Genomic DNA, 16,478 nt, shown 5'->3' on the forward strand with positions numbered 1-16,478 from the left:
GACTTTTTACAAAGACTTTTGCTTTACCGTTCATGATGAAAACTCTAAACAAACTGGGTTTGGAAGGAACATTCCTCAATACAATCAAAGCAATCTATGAAAAACCCACAGCCAACATCCTATTGAATGGGGAAAAGTTGGAAGCATTTCCACTGAGATCTGGGACCAGACAGGGATGCCCACTCTCACCACTGCTATTCAATATAGTTCTGGAAGTTCTAGCCAGAGCTATTAGGCAAGAAAAAGAAATTAAAGGGTTACAAATTGGGAAGGAAGAACTCAAACTATCCCTCTTTGCAGATGATATGATTCTTTATTTAGGGGACCCAAAGAATTCTACTAAGAGACTATTGGAACTCATAGAAGAGTTTGGCAAAGTAGCAGGGTATAAAATCAATGCACAAAAATCAACAGCCTTTGTATACACAGACAATGCCATGGCTGAGAAAGAACTTCTAAGATCAATCCCATTCATAATAGCTACAAAAACAATCAAATACCTTGGAATAAACTTAACCAAGGACGTTAAAGATCTCTACGATGAAAATTACAAAACCTTAAAGAAAGAAATAGAAGAAGATACCAAGAAATGGAAAAATCTTCCATGCTCATGGATTGGAAGAATCAATATCATCAAAATGTCCATTCTCCCAAAAGCAATTTATAGATTCAGTGCAATCCCAATCAAGATACCAAAGACCTTCTTCTCAGATCTGGAAAAAATAGTGCTGAAATTTATATGGAGGCACAAGAGACCTCGAATAGCTAAAGCAATCTTGTACAACAAAAACAAAGCCGGAGGCATCACAATACCAGATTTCAGGACATACTACAGGGCAGTTGTAATCAAAACAGCATGGTACTGGTACAGAAACAGATGGATAGACCAATGGAACAGAATTGAAACACCAGAAATCAACCCAAACATCTACAGCCAACTTATATTTGATCAAGGATCTAAAACCAATTCCTGGAGCAAGGACAGTCTATTCAATAAATGGTGCTGGGAAAACTGGATTTCCACGTGCAGAAGCATGAAGCAAGACCCCTACCTTACACCTTACACAAAAATCCACTCAACATGGATTAAAGACCTAAATCTACGAACTGACACCATCAAGTTACTAGAGAACATTGGAGAAACCCTTCAAGATATTGGCACAGGCAAAGAATTTCTGGAAAAGACCCGGGAGGCACAGGCAGTCAAAGCCAAAATTAACTATTGGGATTGCACCAAATTGAGAAGTTTCTGTACTGCAAAAGAAACAGTCAGGAGAGTGAAGAGACAACCGACAGAATGGGAAAAAATATTTGCAAACTATGTAACAGATAAAGGGTTAATAACCACAATCTACAAAGAGATCAAGAAACTCCACAAAAACAAAACAAACAACCCACTTAAGAGATGGGCCAAGGACCTCAATAGACATTTTTCAAAAGAGGAAATCCAAATGGCCAACAGGCACATGAAAAGATGTTCAAGGTCACTAGCAATCAGGGAAATGCAAATCAAAACCACAATGAGGTTTCACCTCACCCCGGTTAGAATGGCTCACATACAGAAATCTACCAACAACAGATGCTGGTGAGGATATGGGGAAAAAGGGACACTAACCCACTGTTGGTGGGAATGCAAACTGGTCAAGCCACTATGGAAGTCAGTCTGGAGATTCCTCAGAAACCTGAAGATAACCCTACCATTCGACCCAGCCATCCCACTCCTTGGAATTTACCCAAAGGAATTTAAAATGGCAAACAAAAAAGCGGTCTGCACACTAATGTTTATTGCAGCACAATTCACAATAGCTAAGACCTGGAACCAACCTAAATGCCCACCAACGGTAGACTGGATAAAGAAATTATGGGATATGTACTCTTTAGAATACTATACCGCAGTAAGAAACAATGAAATCCAGTCATTTGCAACAAAATGGAGGAATCTGGAACACATCATGCTGAGTGAAATAAGCCAGTCCCAAAGGGACAAATACCATATGTTCTCCCTGATCGGTGACAACTGACTGAACACCAAAAAGGAAACCTGTTGAAGTGAAATGGACACTATGAGAAACGGTGACTTGATCAGCATAGCCCTGACTGTTACTGAACAACTTAATACATTATCCCTCTTAGTAGTTTTTTTTGTCTGTTCTACTTAATATGACTGGTTTAATTCTGTAATTAATACACAGTTATTCTTAAGTGTTGAAAATTAACTGAAATGTGATCCCTGTTAAACATAAGAGTAGGAATAAGAGAGGGAAGAGATGTACAATTTGGGACATGCTCAAGCTGACTTGCCCCAAATGGTAGAGTTAGAAACATACCAGGGGACTCCAATTTAATCCCATCAAGGTGGCATGTACCAATGCCATCTCACTAGTCCAAGTGATCAATTTCAGTTCACAATTGACCATAATGAAAGGACTAAGAGTCAAAGGAAGCACATAAACAAGTCTAGTACCTGCTAATACTAACCGATAGAATAAATAAAGGGGAGAGTGATCCAACATGGGAAGCGAGATACTCAGCAGACTCATAGAATGGCGGATATCCTAAACAGCACTCTGGTCTCAGAATCAGCCCTAAAGGCATTCCGATCTGGCTGAAAAATCCATGAGAGTATTTCAGGCATGGAAAGCCAAGACACTCTGGCAAAAAAAAAAAAAAAAAAAAAAAAAACAAAACACACACAAAACCAAACACCTAAATGAAAGATCTCTGTGAGTGAGATCCCAGTGGAAAGAACAGGTCTTCAAAGAAGCAGGTACCTTTCTCTGAAGGGAGGAGAGAACCTCCACTTTGACTATGACCGTGTCTAAACAAGATAAGAGTCGGAGAACTCAAGGGGCTTCCATAGCCTTGGAAACTCATGACTGGTGCATAGGGAGATTACTGATGCCATAGACAGGAGTGTCAATTTGTAAAGTCAACAACAGGAGTCACTGTGCACTTACTCCTCATGTAGGATCTCTGTCCTTAATGTGCTGTACATTGAGACTTATTGCTATAACGAGTACTCAAACAGTATATTTCACTTTGTGTTTCTATGGGGGTGCAAACTGTTGAAATCTTTAAGTAATGTATACTAAACTGATCTTCTGTAAAAAAAAAAAAAAAAAAAAAAAAAAAAAAAAAAAAAAGAAGAAGAAGAAATGATCAATTCCCAACTTGACTCACTGGGATTAAACATGACAAAGGTCTGATCTGATTTCATCATCATTTAAAAAATCATCTATTATTTTTCACTTTATGTTTGTGTGGGAGCAAACTGTTAATCTTTAATGTATGCTAAACTGATCTTCTGTATATAAAGAGAATCGAAAATGAATCCTCATGTGAATGGAAGGGGAGAGGGAGTGGGAAAGGGGAGGGATGTGGGTGGGAGGGACGTTATGGGGGGGAAGCCATTGTAATCCATGAGCCGTACTTTGGAAATTTATATTCATTAAATAAAAGTTAAAAAAAAAAAAAAACATGACCCTCCAAAACTATGAGCTGAAACACATCTTCCTTTACAAGCAACGTACTCCAGGTGTTTTGTTACCATGATGAAATCTAACTAATTCAGAAGAAGAATTAAAGTGTTTGTGGACTAGGGGTCGGCGCTGAGGCACAGTGGGTTAATGCCCTGTCCTGAAGCACCAGCATCCCATATGGGCACCAGATCTAGTCCCGGCTGCTCCAATTCCCATCCAGTTCTCTGCTGTGGCCTGGGAGAGCAGTAGAGGATGGCCGGAGTCCTTGGGCCCCTGAACCCGCAAGGGAGACCCAGAGGAAGCTCTTGGCTCCTGGCTTCAGAGCGGTGCAGTTCTGGCCATTGTAGCCAATTGGGGAGTGAACCAGCAATGGAAGACCTCTCTCTCTCTCTCTCTCTCTCTCTCTCTCTGCCTCTCATCTCTCTGTATAACTCTTTCAAATAAATAAATAAATCTTAAAAAAAAGAATTATAATTACAAAGTTATTATAATTACAAAGTTAAGGAGGTTAGTCTTTTATTTTCTTTTATAGATTTACTTATTTACTTGAAAGTCAGAAAGAGAGAGGTCTTCCATCTGCTGGTTGACTTTCCAGTTGGTTACAACGGCCAGAGCTGTGCAGATCCAAAGCCAGGACCCAGGAGCTTCTGGGGTCTCCCAGGTGGTTGCAGGGGCCCAAGCATTTGGGCCATCTTCTACTGCCTTCCCAGGCCACAGCAGAGAGCTGGATGGGAAGTGGAGCAGCCGGGACACAAACCAGTGCCCATATGGGATCCCGCATTGCAGGCAGCGGCTTTATCCACTACGCCACACCACCGGCCCTGAGGTTAGTCTTTTCAAAATCTCTTCATATAGCCAAAAAGCCTCGAGGAGATTCATAAAAGAATATACTGCTATTGCAATTCTCCACTGAAACTCCAAATCCTACATTACTTCGATCTCTCCACTTCTGATTTTGCCAGTCTTATAAACAATATAAGCATAGCAGAACTCAAATAGCCAAATCAGCCCTTTCTTCTCTTCCTAAATACACATATATTTAATAACACATACCGTATGTCAAGCACCTTTAGTGAATGGTAAAATGAGTTCTCTGATTCGCCTTACTATGGCCAGTGTGAAGATGATGCCTAACACATTGTAACTTCTCAAGCAAAATCTGTTTTGTAAGTAAAATATAGAAATACATCACTGATTATACATAAGTTGGAAATGGACTACTCCAAAGAGGTTAATTTTGCAAAAATTATTCCTTTTAACTGCCAAATCTTTTTAAAAATTGGTGAAATTTGCTGCAAATATATATCATAAATTTTCCTGATCACCAGAACTCAAACATAAATATCTGGATGATATTAAACTTTTAATATACCTATCTTTATTATTATTCTTTTCTAAAATATTTATTTATTTATTTATTTATTTGAAAGGCAGAGTTACAGAGATGCAGAGGCAGAGGGAGAGAGAGAGAGAGGGAGAGAGAGGTCTTCCATCCACTGGTTCACTCCCCAGATGGCCTCAATGGCTAGAGCTGTGCTGATCCAAAGCCAGGAGTCAGGAGCTTTTTCTGGGTCTCCCATGTGGGTCCAGGGGCCCAAGGACTCAATCTATCTTCTACTGCTTTCCCAGGCCATAGCAGAGAGCTGGATTGGAAGTGGAGCAGCCAGGGCTCGAACCAGTGCCCATATGGGATGCCAGCACTGCCAGCCCCTCTTTATTATTATTATTACTATTATAATTTGTTTGAAAGGCAGAGAGACAGAGAAATTTCCCATCCACTGGTCCACTCCCCAAATGCCTATAACAGCAAGGGATGGGCCAGGCTGATTCCAGAAGCCCCAAACTCAACTCAGGTCTCCTATGTGGGTGGCAGAGATTCAACCTGGTGAGCCATCACCCTTGTCTTCCAGTCCATTATTAGGAAGCTGGAATCTGGGGCAGGCCAGGATTTGAACGGAGGCTCTGTGAAATGAGATGCAGACATCACAAATGGTGTCTCAAACTGCTACACCAAACATCCATCCCCATGCATGTCTGGCTGCTAAGAATAAACTTGCTATAAACATTCATGCACAGGATTTTTTTGAGTACCTGGTCCTTTTTAAATTATCTTTTATCTGTCTTCTCAAATTCTTATTTTTTAAAACAATGGGGTCATGGTTATAACATTCCATACCTAATATCATAAATCTGAAGTCTTTGGGAGTCCAATTATCCTATTTATCTTTTTTCTTAATTTGAGAGAAACTGTTTATAGTCTCCCACAGTGAAACTAAACTTCACCATTTTAAACTGATTTCTGAGGTTGAGTTTTCTTAGACCATACAAATGATGTAAAATATAAATATCAAGCTCACAATCATTATAAATTCTATATACTGTAAATTTCCTTTTTTGTTGTGATTTTTTTTCCTGATCTAATCTTTTTATGGAGAATAGTATTTCAAAGATTTTATTGGAGGTGACTAGAATTCCAACCACTCCACCTTCTGTAAGGCAAAAGCCTTCTCTCTCATTCCTCACCTGAGTGCTAAAACCCAAGGCTCTGGGTCTCTAGTTCAATAAATATCCCCTGGATAGCCCTGCTGATCATTTCTTTCTTTTTTTCTTTTTTCTTTTCTTTTTCTTTCTTTCTTTCTTTTTTTTTTTTTCTTTTTTTTTTTTTTTTTTTTTTTTTTTTTTGACAGGCAGAGTGGACAGTGAGAGAGAGAGACAGAGAGAAAGGTCTTCCTTCCATTGGTTCACCCCCCACTCAATGGCCGCTGCGGCCGGCGCACCGCACTGATCCAAGCCAGGAGCCAGGTGCTTCTCCTGGTCTCCCATGTGGGTGCAGGACCCAAGGACTTGGGCCATCCTCCACTGCCCTCCCAGGCCACAGCAGAGAGCTGGACAAGAAGAGAAGCGACCGGGACAGAATCCAGTGCCCCGACCAGGACTAGAACCCAGGGTGCCAGTGCCGCAGGCGGAGGATTAGCCTATTGAGTCACGGCGCCAGGCAATCATTTCATCTTCATGTTTGGACCCTGGGGATTTTCTTAAATCTCATATGAGTTGAGCTACACATTTGAAAGGATGTTTGTTATAGTTAATTCATTTTCAAATTACTGGATGTAAAAGTCAGGAACATATAATAAAAAATATGGACAGTGACTCTCCAAATGGAAAAGATCATTCAATGTTCACAAATCTGTAACCATTCACTTCTTTAAATATTTATTTTATTTATTTGAAAGAGTTACAGAGAGAGGTAGAACCAGAGAGATAGAGTCTTCTACCTGCTGGTTCACTCCACAAATGACCGCAACGGCCAGAGCTTAGCTGATACAAAGCCAGGAGACAAGAGCTTCTTCCAGGTCTCCCATGTGGGTGCAGGGGCCCAAGGACTTGGGCCATCTTCTACTGCTTCCCCAGGCCATAGCAGAGAGCTGGATCGGAAGTGGAGCAGCTGGGACTCAAACTGGTGCCCATGTGGGATGCCGGCACTGCAAGCTGGGGCTTTAACCAGCTGCGCCACAATGCCAATCCCACCATTCACTTTTATCTTGCTAACCTTTCCCTTCACAAAACACCCTCTGGCACACTAGGGTTGTGATGCACACCAGGAAAATGCTAGTGTAACTAGTGCTATAGAAAGTTATAAAAGAAAATGGTGCCACACATTCTTCTTCATATTACAATTTTCAGATGAGGCAGCCAAGAATAGCTTTATTAGGAGAGGCTTAACGACAAAGATGGAGGGGTGGGCACTGTGATGTAACGAATAAAGCAGCTACCAGCAATGCCAGCATCCCATACGGGCACTGGCTTCTATCCTGGCTGCTCAACTTCCAATCCAGCAACCTGTTAATGTGCCTAGAAAAGCAGCATGAGATGGTCTAAGTGCTTGGGCCCCTGCACTCATGTGGGAGACCCAGATGAAGCTCCTGAGTTCTGGCCCAGCCCTGGCCAATGTGGCCATCTGTGGAATGAAACCAGCAGATGGAAGATCTCCTTCTCTCCATCTCTTTCTTTCTCCCTTTCTCTCTGTAACTCTTTCAAAGTAAATAAGTCTTTAACAACAACAACAAAAAAGGATAAAGATGTAAATGCATGAAGGAGTAGGTCATTTTAGGTGATAGACAGCAGCAGTGCTTGGGCATTAAAAAAGAATTTTGTTCAAGGAACAAGAGTAGAATGAACATTTTGCCAGAGAAGATTTCAGCAAATGAATAGGACAAGAAAGGATTTCTAGCTAACTTGAACAGTTAAAACAGATGCTTTTCAGGTAAAGGAGAGTGAAGAAAAAAACTAACCAGATCATCCCAAGTATAGCAGGATGGGATTAAGAGACAGAATTAAGAAATTATATGTTTATAAAAGTAGAAGAATTTGTTGAATCTGGTACATCATGTAGAGGTGGAAGAAAACAAAGGCAACACTATAAAGGTTAGCAAAGATTTAAACTTGAAGGACTCTATGTATATCCTATTAAGAAGTTTAAAGTATGATTTTGTATTTTAGGTTTTGAGTCCATAGTAAACCATATGGTGCACTTGTGCCAACAAGTTAAAAATGTCCTTTGTCTGAATGATTTTATAAGCTGTTAAACAGACAAAGTAGAGCATGTTAGCCATACTTAAAACCTTATTCTAATTTGCCTATTCTTCCCATATGCCCATAAGACTAAATTCCTTGAAGGCAAGATCATGTGTTTTATTTGAGCATCCAGGACTTAGCACAGGACTATTGGTTGAACTAATAAATACTTACAAAAGGTAGCACTAAACAGGAAAATGATGGGATAACATTTGAGAACAAGAGCTTGCTATTGTGTAAAATGATGAGGTGGCTCACAAAGCAGTACCTCAGTGAAGTTAGAGAAATGATATTCAATGATGTTATCATGGATTAAATCAATATCTGTACAGTGTTAGGTCCATTATAACACCTGCATGGAATTATAGTACAAGTTGCACATCAGAATGGTAGAACTACATCTCCAACCCAGCAGTGGCCAGGGGTTGTCCAAATAAAATAGAAAGACCCCGTTCAGCTACAACAGCCTCAGCCATTGCATCCATGGGCAACCATGATAGGATAAAATGCATTCTCCACATATCTGCTGTGAGATAAACACATGACACAGTAGTTTAGTGCTAATGATTTACTTAACTCCCATACCTTAAAAATAATGTTACGCTATTTGTGTTTAAAGAAATAAAATGCAGGGCAGGCATTTGGCACAGCAATGAAGCTACTGCTTGGGATGCGGGCTCTGCTTCTGATTCCAGTTTCCTAATAATGAACACTATCGGAGGCAGAAGATGATAGCTCAAGTACTTGAGTCCCTGCCACGCATATGGCAGACCCAGATTGAGTTCCCAGCTCCTGGCTTCAGCCCAGCCCAACCTGGGAACATTGTGAGTATCTGAGGAGTGAACTAGCAGGTGAAAATACTCTGTCACTTTACTTTTCAAATAAATTAAAATAAATAAATTAAAATTTTAAAACATAAGGAAAAAGAAATAAAACTCTCAGAATCTTACTCCAACAGAAAACCATCATTTTTTTTTTAATGAATGGAATCATTAAAAAAAAAAAAAACTACAAAACCTACATCTCCGCTATGAGTAGTCACGTGATAACCACATCTGTGCTCAAAGAAGTACGTGACTGCCCTGAGCTCTTCCCGGCTTAGCATGTGACTCAATTCTACAAACCTTCCTTTTAGAATGATATCTAAGCTGATTTATTCCATGCACATTTCCAAGCAAGTTGTTCTTTCAGTAATTGTTACAAAATATTCTTCCTATTAACATACTGTCTTGTGATATTTTAACAAATCGTGAAGTATCTAAACTAGACACTCAATACATCTTTATTTTGGTAAAAAATATTGTCACTGTTCTAAGACAATTAACTAAGCAAGTCCTTAACCTCTCCTGACAGTTTCTCATTTGTAAAACAAGGCTAAATCCCTGCATTCTAAGGATTGCTGGAAAGATTGCAGCTACTTATACATGTGTATATAGAACAACTATCATGGTGTTTAGCACATGGTCTGCTAATAAACAATAAGTATTTTGCTTTTTATTTTCCATAAGTATTTTTCTTATCCAACGTAAGGTCCTTGGTGGAGATACATGCAACCTAAGTTTGCTCATTTTTGTTAAAATAGGTGATATACAGAACTGTGTTCATTCACAGGCAAATTCACAGATGTTGTGGGGGTGCAGGTGCATCTATCAAATACAGATTTGTATGTGTACTTATTTGGGGTTATCCACGATGCTTTCCTAGGTACAGACAACTATCGAATTCAGTAACGTTAAGAATTTGGAAGATTAATTTCACAAATAAAAAAGAAACCATTTGTTCCCTTGAAGCCAAAAATATGCTATAAAGAAGTTATTTTCACAGAACTGTCTATGTTTAGCAGGAATCATAACAGAGATAAATATTTTTTCTCCATATACTTTGTTTTTCAGAAACTTTTAATTATTTTCCCCAGATTTCATTCTTGAGATTTCTCTACTCCTAAAAAGATAAGGTATTATATTACATGAAGAATCACACAGATTATATCATTCTATATTTTCAATTTACAAAATTTAATTGTCAAAACACTGTGGTTTAAGTTATAATTCACACGTAGAAATGTAGCGTAAGTTTAAAAATGCTGTCAAAGGAAAAAATGGATTAGAAAGCAGCATGCTACACAGAGCTAGGAACAAAATGTGTGGAGAATAGGGTAGCAGACACACGCTCAAAGAGGAGAAAAAAGTGTCCTGGGGAAGCCCCCATGGGAGGAGGAAAAATGGCTTGAAACTGCGTGGTGAGTGCTAAGACGCACCCAGAGAACCACAGCCCTGGACAGCCTGAGTCAGCAGCATCATTTGGGCGGGTTGGGGGGGGGGGGGTCTGCAGTAATCTGTGGGGACAGCCAGGGAGAGTATGACGTGGGTCCGGACTGGACCCGGGGAACTGGCAGTTGCTCGTGGTCACCCGGGGTCCTAATGGAAGTGGAGGGGGCCGGCTGCAATCTCTCCAAAACAAAGCCTGTGACCCAGATGAGAGAGGGGGTGGGGGTCATTTTAAATCAGTGCTACAACTCGAAGCCTGCAGGCATGCACATAGCAACTCATTGAGAGGAGACCAGAACACAGCGCTGCCAGCAGCGGCAGGCAGGCTTTAGACCAGGGACTCTGGTGTGCACTTGTGATCCAGAGCTACCAACGGATGGAACGGCCCACAGCCCCCACTGCCTCAGAGCTCCAAGGGAAGGTGGCCGAGCAACAAGGAGACAAAGGAACGCCCACACCAATAGCACCCTCTGGTCTGTGTCTGTGGAAGCCCTATATCCTAAGACTTTGGGGCCTCCGTAGCTACAGAAAAAGGTGTAGGGCACAGCTAGCTTTGGAGTTCTGCCAGCTCAAGGTGGGTGTTACCCTGGAAACTAGCCCCACCCTAGAGCATTAACCAGAGCCCCCGGCCACACCCACCACATGCCACCTGGTATTCACTGAAAGGGCAGACACTCCACAAGCCACAGAAGCATAACCCCAAAGATAAAAACCAACAGAAGAAAAAATTAAAAATCAATCCCACAAACGCCAAGAAATAAGTCAAAATTAAAGAATCAAGAAAAGGAAGTTACATGAACCCCCAGAGGAACACAATGACACTTCAATATTAGAATGCCATACAAAGAGATCAAGGAAATGCTAGAAACAGAATTTAGAAAATTAATCATAGGATTACTAAAAAAAAAAAAAAAAAAAAAAAAAAAAAACCTTAGACTAAATACAACCAGGGATATCAAAGATCTCTACAATAAAAATTACAAAACATTAAAGAAAGAAATAGAAGAGACAAAAAAATTGGAAAAATGTTCCATGTTCATGGATTGGAAGAATCAAGAACATCAAAATGTCCATTCTCCCAAAAGCAATTTACAGATTCAATGCAATACCAATCAAAATACCATGGATATTCTTCTCAGATGTAGAAAAAAACTATGATGAAATTCATAGGGAAACAAAGGAGACTCCAAATACCTAAAGCAATCTTATACAACAAAAACAAAGCCAGAAGCATCACAATACCAGACTCCAAGACATATACAGGGTAGTTAAAATCAAAACAGTATGGAATTGGCACAAAAACCAGATGGATAGACCAATGGAACAGAACAGAAACATCAGAAATCAATCCAAGCATCTACAACCAACTTATCTTTGATAAAGTCACTAAAATCAATCCCTGGAGCAAGGACAGCCACTTCAACAAATGGTGCTGGGAAAACTGGATCACTACATGCAAAAGTATGAAGAAAGATCCCTACCTTACATCTTATACAGAAATCCACTCAAAATGGATTAAAGACCTAAATCTACAACCCAATGCCATCAAAGTTATTAGAGAACACTGGGGAAACCCTGCAAGACATTGGCATAGGCAGAGTTGTTGGAAAGGACCCAGAGGTGATCAAAATCAAAATTACATATAAATTGAGAAGCTTCTGTACTGAAAAAGAAACAATCAACAAAGTGAAGAGGCAACTGACAGAATGGGAGAAAATAATTGCAAACTACACAACTGATAAAGGATTACAACCAGAATATATAGAGATCAAGAAACTCAACAGCAACAAATAAACAACTCAGTTAAGAAATGGGCAAAGGACTTAAACAGACATTTTTCAAAAGAGAAAATCCAAATGGCCACAGACACATGAAAAAAATGCTCAGGATCACTAGCCATCAGGAAAATGCAAATCAAAGCCACCATGAGATTTTACCTCACCCCCCTTAGAATGGCTTTCATACAGAAATCAACAAACAACAAATGCTAGCCAGGATGTGGGGAAAAAGGTACCCTACTGTTGGTGGGAATGTAAACTGGTAAAGCCACTATGGAAGAAAGTATGGAGATACCTCAGAAATCTGAATACAGACCTCCCATATGACCCAGCCATCCCACTCCTTGGAATCTACCCAAGGGAAATGAAATCAGCATATGTAAGATTTATCTGTACCTCCATGTAAATTGGAGCTCAATTCACAATAGCTAAGACACGGAATCAACCCAAATGTCCTTCAACTGAAAATTGAATAAAGAAGTTACGGGATATGTGCACCATGGAATACTACACAGTGGTGAAAAAAACACCGAAATTCTGTCATTTGCAACAGAATGGATGAAACTGGAAAACAGCTTATTTAGTGAAATAAGCCAGCCCTAGGGACAAATACCATATGTTCTCCCTGACCCGAGAAAACCAATAGAGCACCAATAAGGCAATATGTAGAAGTGAAATTGACACTGAGAAGCAATGATTCTGAACAGCCCTTGTCTTGACTATTGAGGAACTGTTTTTTGTTTGTTTTTGTTTTCTTCTTCTTACTATTTGTTGAACTCTTTACTTAACATAGAGTTAACTGTATGTGTATAAAGTTAATTAAAAATAGATCCTAGTTAAAAATAAGGGGGGAAGGGGCAGTGCTGTGGCATAGCAGGTAAAGCTGCTGCCTTCAGTCCTGGCATCCCATTATGGGCACCGTTTGAGACCTGGCTGCTGCACTTCTGACCCAGCTCTCTGCTATGGCCTAGGAAAGAAGTCCCAAGTCCTTGGGCCCCTGCACCGATGTGGGGGGCCTGGAGGAAGCTCCTGGCTCCTGGCTTCAGATTAGCACAGCTCCAGCCGATGTGGCCAATTGAGGAGTGAACCAGTGAATGGAAGACCTCTCTCTCTTCCTCTCCTTCTCTCTCTGTGTAACTCTCACTTTCAAACAAACAAATAAAACTTTAAAAAAAAAAAAAAGATAGTGAATAGGAAAGCATTGACAGAGCAGGCCCGAGCCTAAGACATTTAGAAAGCCCTGATTGCAAGGTTGACCTTTAGCTGGCAACTGGGAACTCAGACTTTGCAAGAGTTTCTGCCATTCCCTAACTGCTAACAGTGGCTTAATACATGAAACTGTGTGAACAACATGGTTCATGTCACCCATCTGGTCTCCTTCTGGAATCCGGAATTTTGCTGTAAGTATGTCTGGGTGACAAGTCCCAGCAGGAGCCCTGGGTGTTGCATCTCTGCTGTGCTTCAGAAGACCTTTCACATATCTGGTAACAATTCACCGCTGGAGGACTCCATGGAAGGAGGACTCCACGGAAAGAGGACTCTCTGAAGCTCACTCCTTTGCATCTTAACTCACAATAGCTAAAATATGGAATCCACCCAGATGTTCATCAATTGATGACTGGATAAAGAAATTGTGGCACATATACACTATGGAACACTACTCAGCCCTAAAAAAAAAAAAATCTGTCTGTTGCAAAATGGACGTGACTGGAAACCATTATATTTAGTGAAATAAGCCAATCCCAAAAAGACAGATATCATGTTTTCCCTGATCTGTGGTAACTAATAGAGTACCTAAAAGGTAATCTGTAAGTGTGAAAGGGACATTTTAAGATCAATGATTGTTTCCAGCCCTTGCCTATACTGTTGAGGAACAGTGTTTTTTGTTTTGTTTTTTTTTTTTTTCTTCATATTATGTCTTGAACTCCTTACTTAGCGTGGGGTTAATCTTATGAGTATAAAGTAAACTGAAAATAGATCTTTGTAAAAATTAAGAGTGGGAATAGGAGAAAGAGGAGTAAGAAGTGTGAGAGTGTGGGTGGGAGGAAGAGGATGGGAAGAATCACTATGTTCCTAAATCTGTGTATATGAAATGCATGAAATTTGTATATCTTAAATACATTTTTAAAATAACTTAAAAAAAAGAAGCTCATTCCTAGTTTCCTCTAGACTTTGCTCCATGTGCATTGGCTTTTGCTGATTTAACTTTGCATCCCTTTGCTAGAATAAATCACACCTGTGAGTTCAATTGCATACTAATTCCTCTTCGTTCTCCTAGAAAATCAAGAAACTGGGGCCGGTATGGTAGTGTAGTAGGTTAAGCCTCTGCCTGAAGTTCTGGCATCCCATATAGGTGCCGGTTCATGTCCTGGCTATCCTCACTGACCCAGTTCTCTGCTTGGGAAAGCAGTAGAAGATGGCCCAAGAGCTTGGACTCCTGCACCCCTGAGGGAGACCCAGAGGAAGCTCCTGGCTCCTGGCTTCGGATCAAACCCAGCTCCAGCAATTGCAGCATTTTGGGAATGAACCAGCGGACAGAAGGCCTTTATCTCTCCTCTCTGTCTGTAACTCTGCTCCTCAAATAAATAAATCTTTTTTAAAAAGTATAAAAGAGAAGAAATTTTGGCATGGTATTTGAGATCCTCAATATAGATGCCATAAAATGTCTTTAATCAAAATATCTTCTATTTCCCATTTTTATATTTCCTTTTGCTATCTTCCTTGATTGTATCATTCAGGAATAGAGATTGAATAATTACAACAGACAAATAATTATACAAACTTAGTCATCAGCAGTATTAAGTAGAAGATGAAAAAAAAGTTAAAAATCATCTTATTATGAACTTCAAAAAATTTGCATTTTCACCTACATTACAGCCCCTTTATAAATGTAAGTTTCAGATGATGACAATTATTACAACAACTTAGGACATTTGAAAATCCTCTCCAGGTTACTGATTTTTAGCAATTTCGCTTTCCTAGAAAATGATTTCCCTTTAGGAAATGTAATCAAAAGAAAATATACTAATTAGCTTACAGATGTCTTTTTTTTATCTTGAAAAGCATAAACATATTAAGCACAGTCATTCAATAGTATGCCTTTAAATCAAAATCTATGTATGTGAGCCTTCTGAACTCTGAATTGTTTTCAAGTACTTCTCAATAGTATTTCCAAAGATAGGGAACTTACATTTTTTTGCAGTGTGGGCATTTTGCCAGAGTGTTGAACCTCAGTTCCATCCACTGTAAAATAAATAAAGAGGGATTGAAAAGAAAAACAGCTGAAAGTTATTCAATCTGATAAGCTGTTTCTTTTGGCTTAAATGTCATCAGAGATCACAGCAGAAGCAATAGCCTTCTCCCAGTTACATGAGCTTTTCCCTCAACTCTCTTTTCCCCTGCCATAGAGCATGGTTCAGGATCCACCCCTGAAACAGTTCCCATGACTTTTCTAACGTTCTGACGCAATCCAGGTTTGTTTTATGACGAATACTAAATGTGATGCCAAAATTAAGGTCATCTCCTTTGGTTATCGTATTTCACATACCTTGAAACATGTTCCTTTAAATCTTGAAGGCCACATTTCTAAATAGCTGAATATTTATATTCATTACTATTACTTATGTGAGAAAGTCACAAAGCACATAAACTAAACATCTTGGAAACAGGTGGAACTGAAGTCAGAGAGCTGCCCCCTGCTCTGTCATTACTTACATAACAAAAACATGTAACTTCTCTGGGGCAGTTTTCTCCCCTATAAAGGTGGATACTACAAAGTGCTACCTTCTTCATAGAAATGTTATTCAGATACATGAAATAGCACACTGGTAACAGGTTAAAGTCTTAGAACCAACATGCAATATAAATTTAAAGTAAATCTTTACTCCATAAAACATATTTTAAAAAAGTTTTCTGATCTTCCATCTGATTTATTTTCCTATCCTTCTTACAGCATACATTTTCTTCTTTATAGTTTAAGGAGAATTTCATTAAGTACTTCAGCAGTTTTATCATCAGAACTCCATTAGTTTTCTCAAAATTAATTTTTCTAGGAGTCCAAATCACCAATTTTTCTTTTCAGAAGCTTCAAATTATAGGTACAGGGGGGTTTCAATAACTTATACATGTTCAAATGTTTTCCATGCAAAAGAAGATATCTTTTAAAATATCTGATACATGCTTTTTATTTTTTCTTTTGTGATCAGATGTAAGAAAAGAAGAAACAAATTTAAGTTTTCTGGATTCTTTTTTCTTCATATTTATTTCAAATCCTATAAAATTTAATTAACCTTAATATGACCTCTCTCACAGAAACACAGAAATACATCCATACCTACATTTAGAAACTGGTACGGAGTATTAAGCAGTGAAAGAAGAAA

The 16,478-nt window shown here is 39.4% G+C and overlaps 1 protein-coding gene across 1 annotated transcript in view; it reads right to left on the reverse strand.

Annotated features, from left to right (window-relative positions):
• PIP4P2 (phosphatidylinositol-4,5-bisphosphate 4-phosphatase 2) overlaps positions 1 to 16,478 on the reverse strand; it is a 71,060-nt gene that overhangs the window by 4,233 nt on the left and 50,349 nt on the right. The window contains exon 5 of the mRNA XM_002710684.6: positions 15,290 to 15,342. Coding sequence (XP_002710730.1) covers positions 15,290 to 15,342 — 53 coding nt within the window. The remainder of the gene's footprint in view (positions 1 to 15,289; positions 15,343 to 16,478) is intronic.

Source organism: Oryctolagus cuniculus, chromosome 6, assembly GCF_051225735.1.
Source record: "Oryctolagus cuniculus isolate XC-2025 breed Fujian yellow rabbit chromosome 6, ASM5122573v1, whole genome shotgun sequence".
Taxonomy (NCBI): domain Eukaryota; kingdom Metazoa; phylum Chordata; class Mammalia; order Lagomorpha; family Leporidae; genus Oryctolagus; species Oryctolagus cuniculus.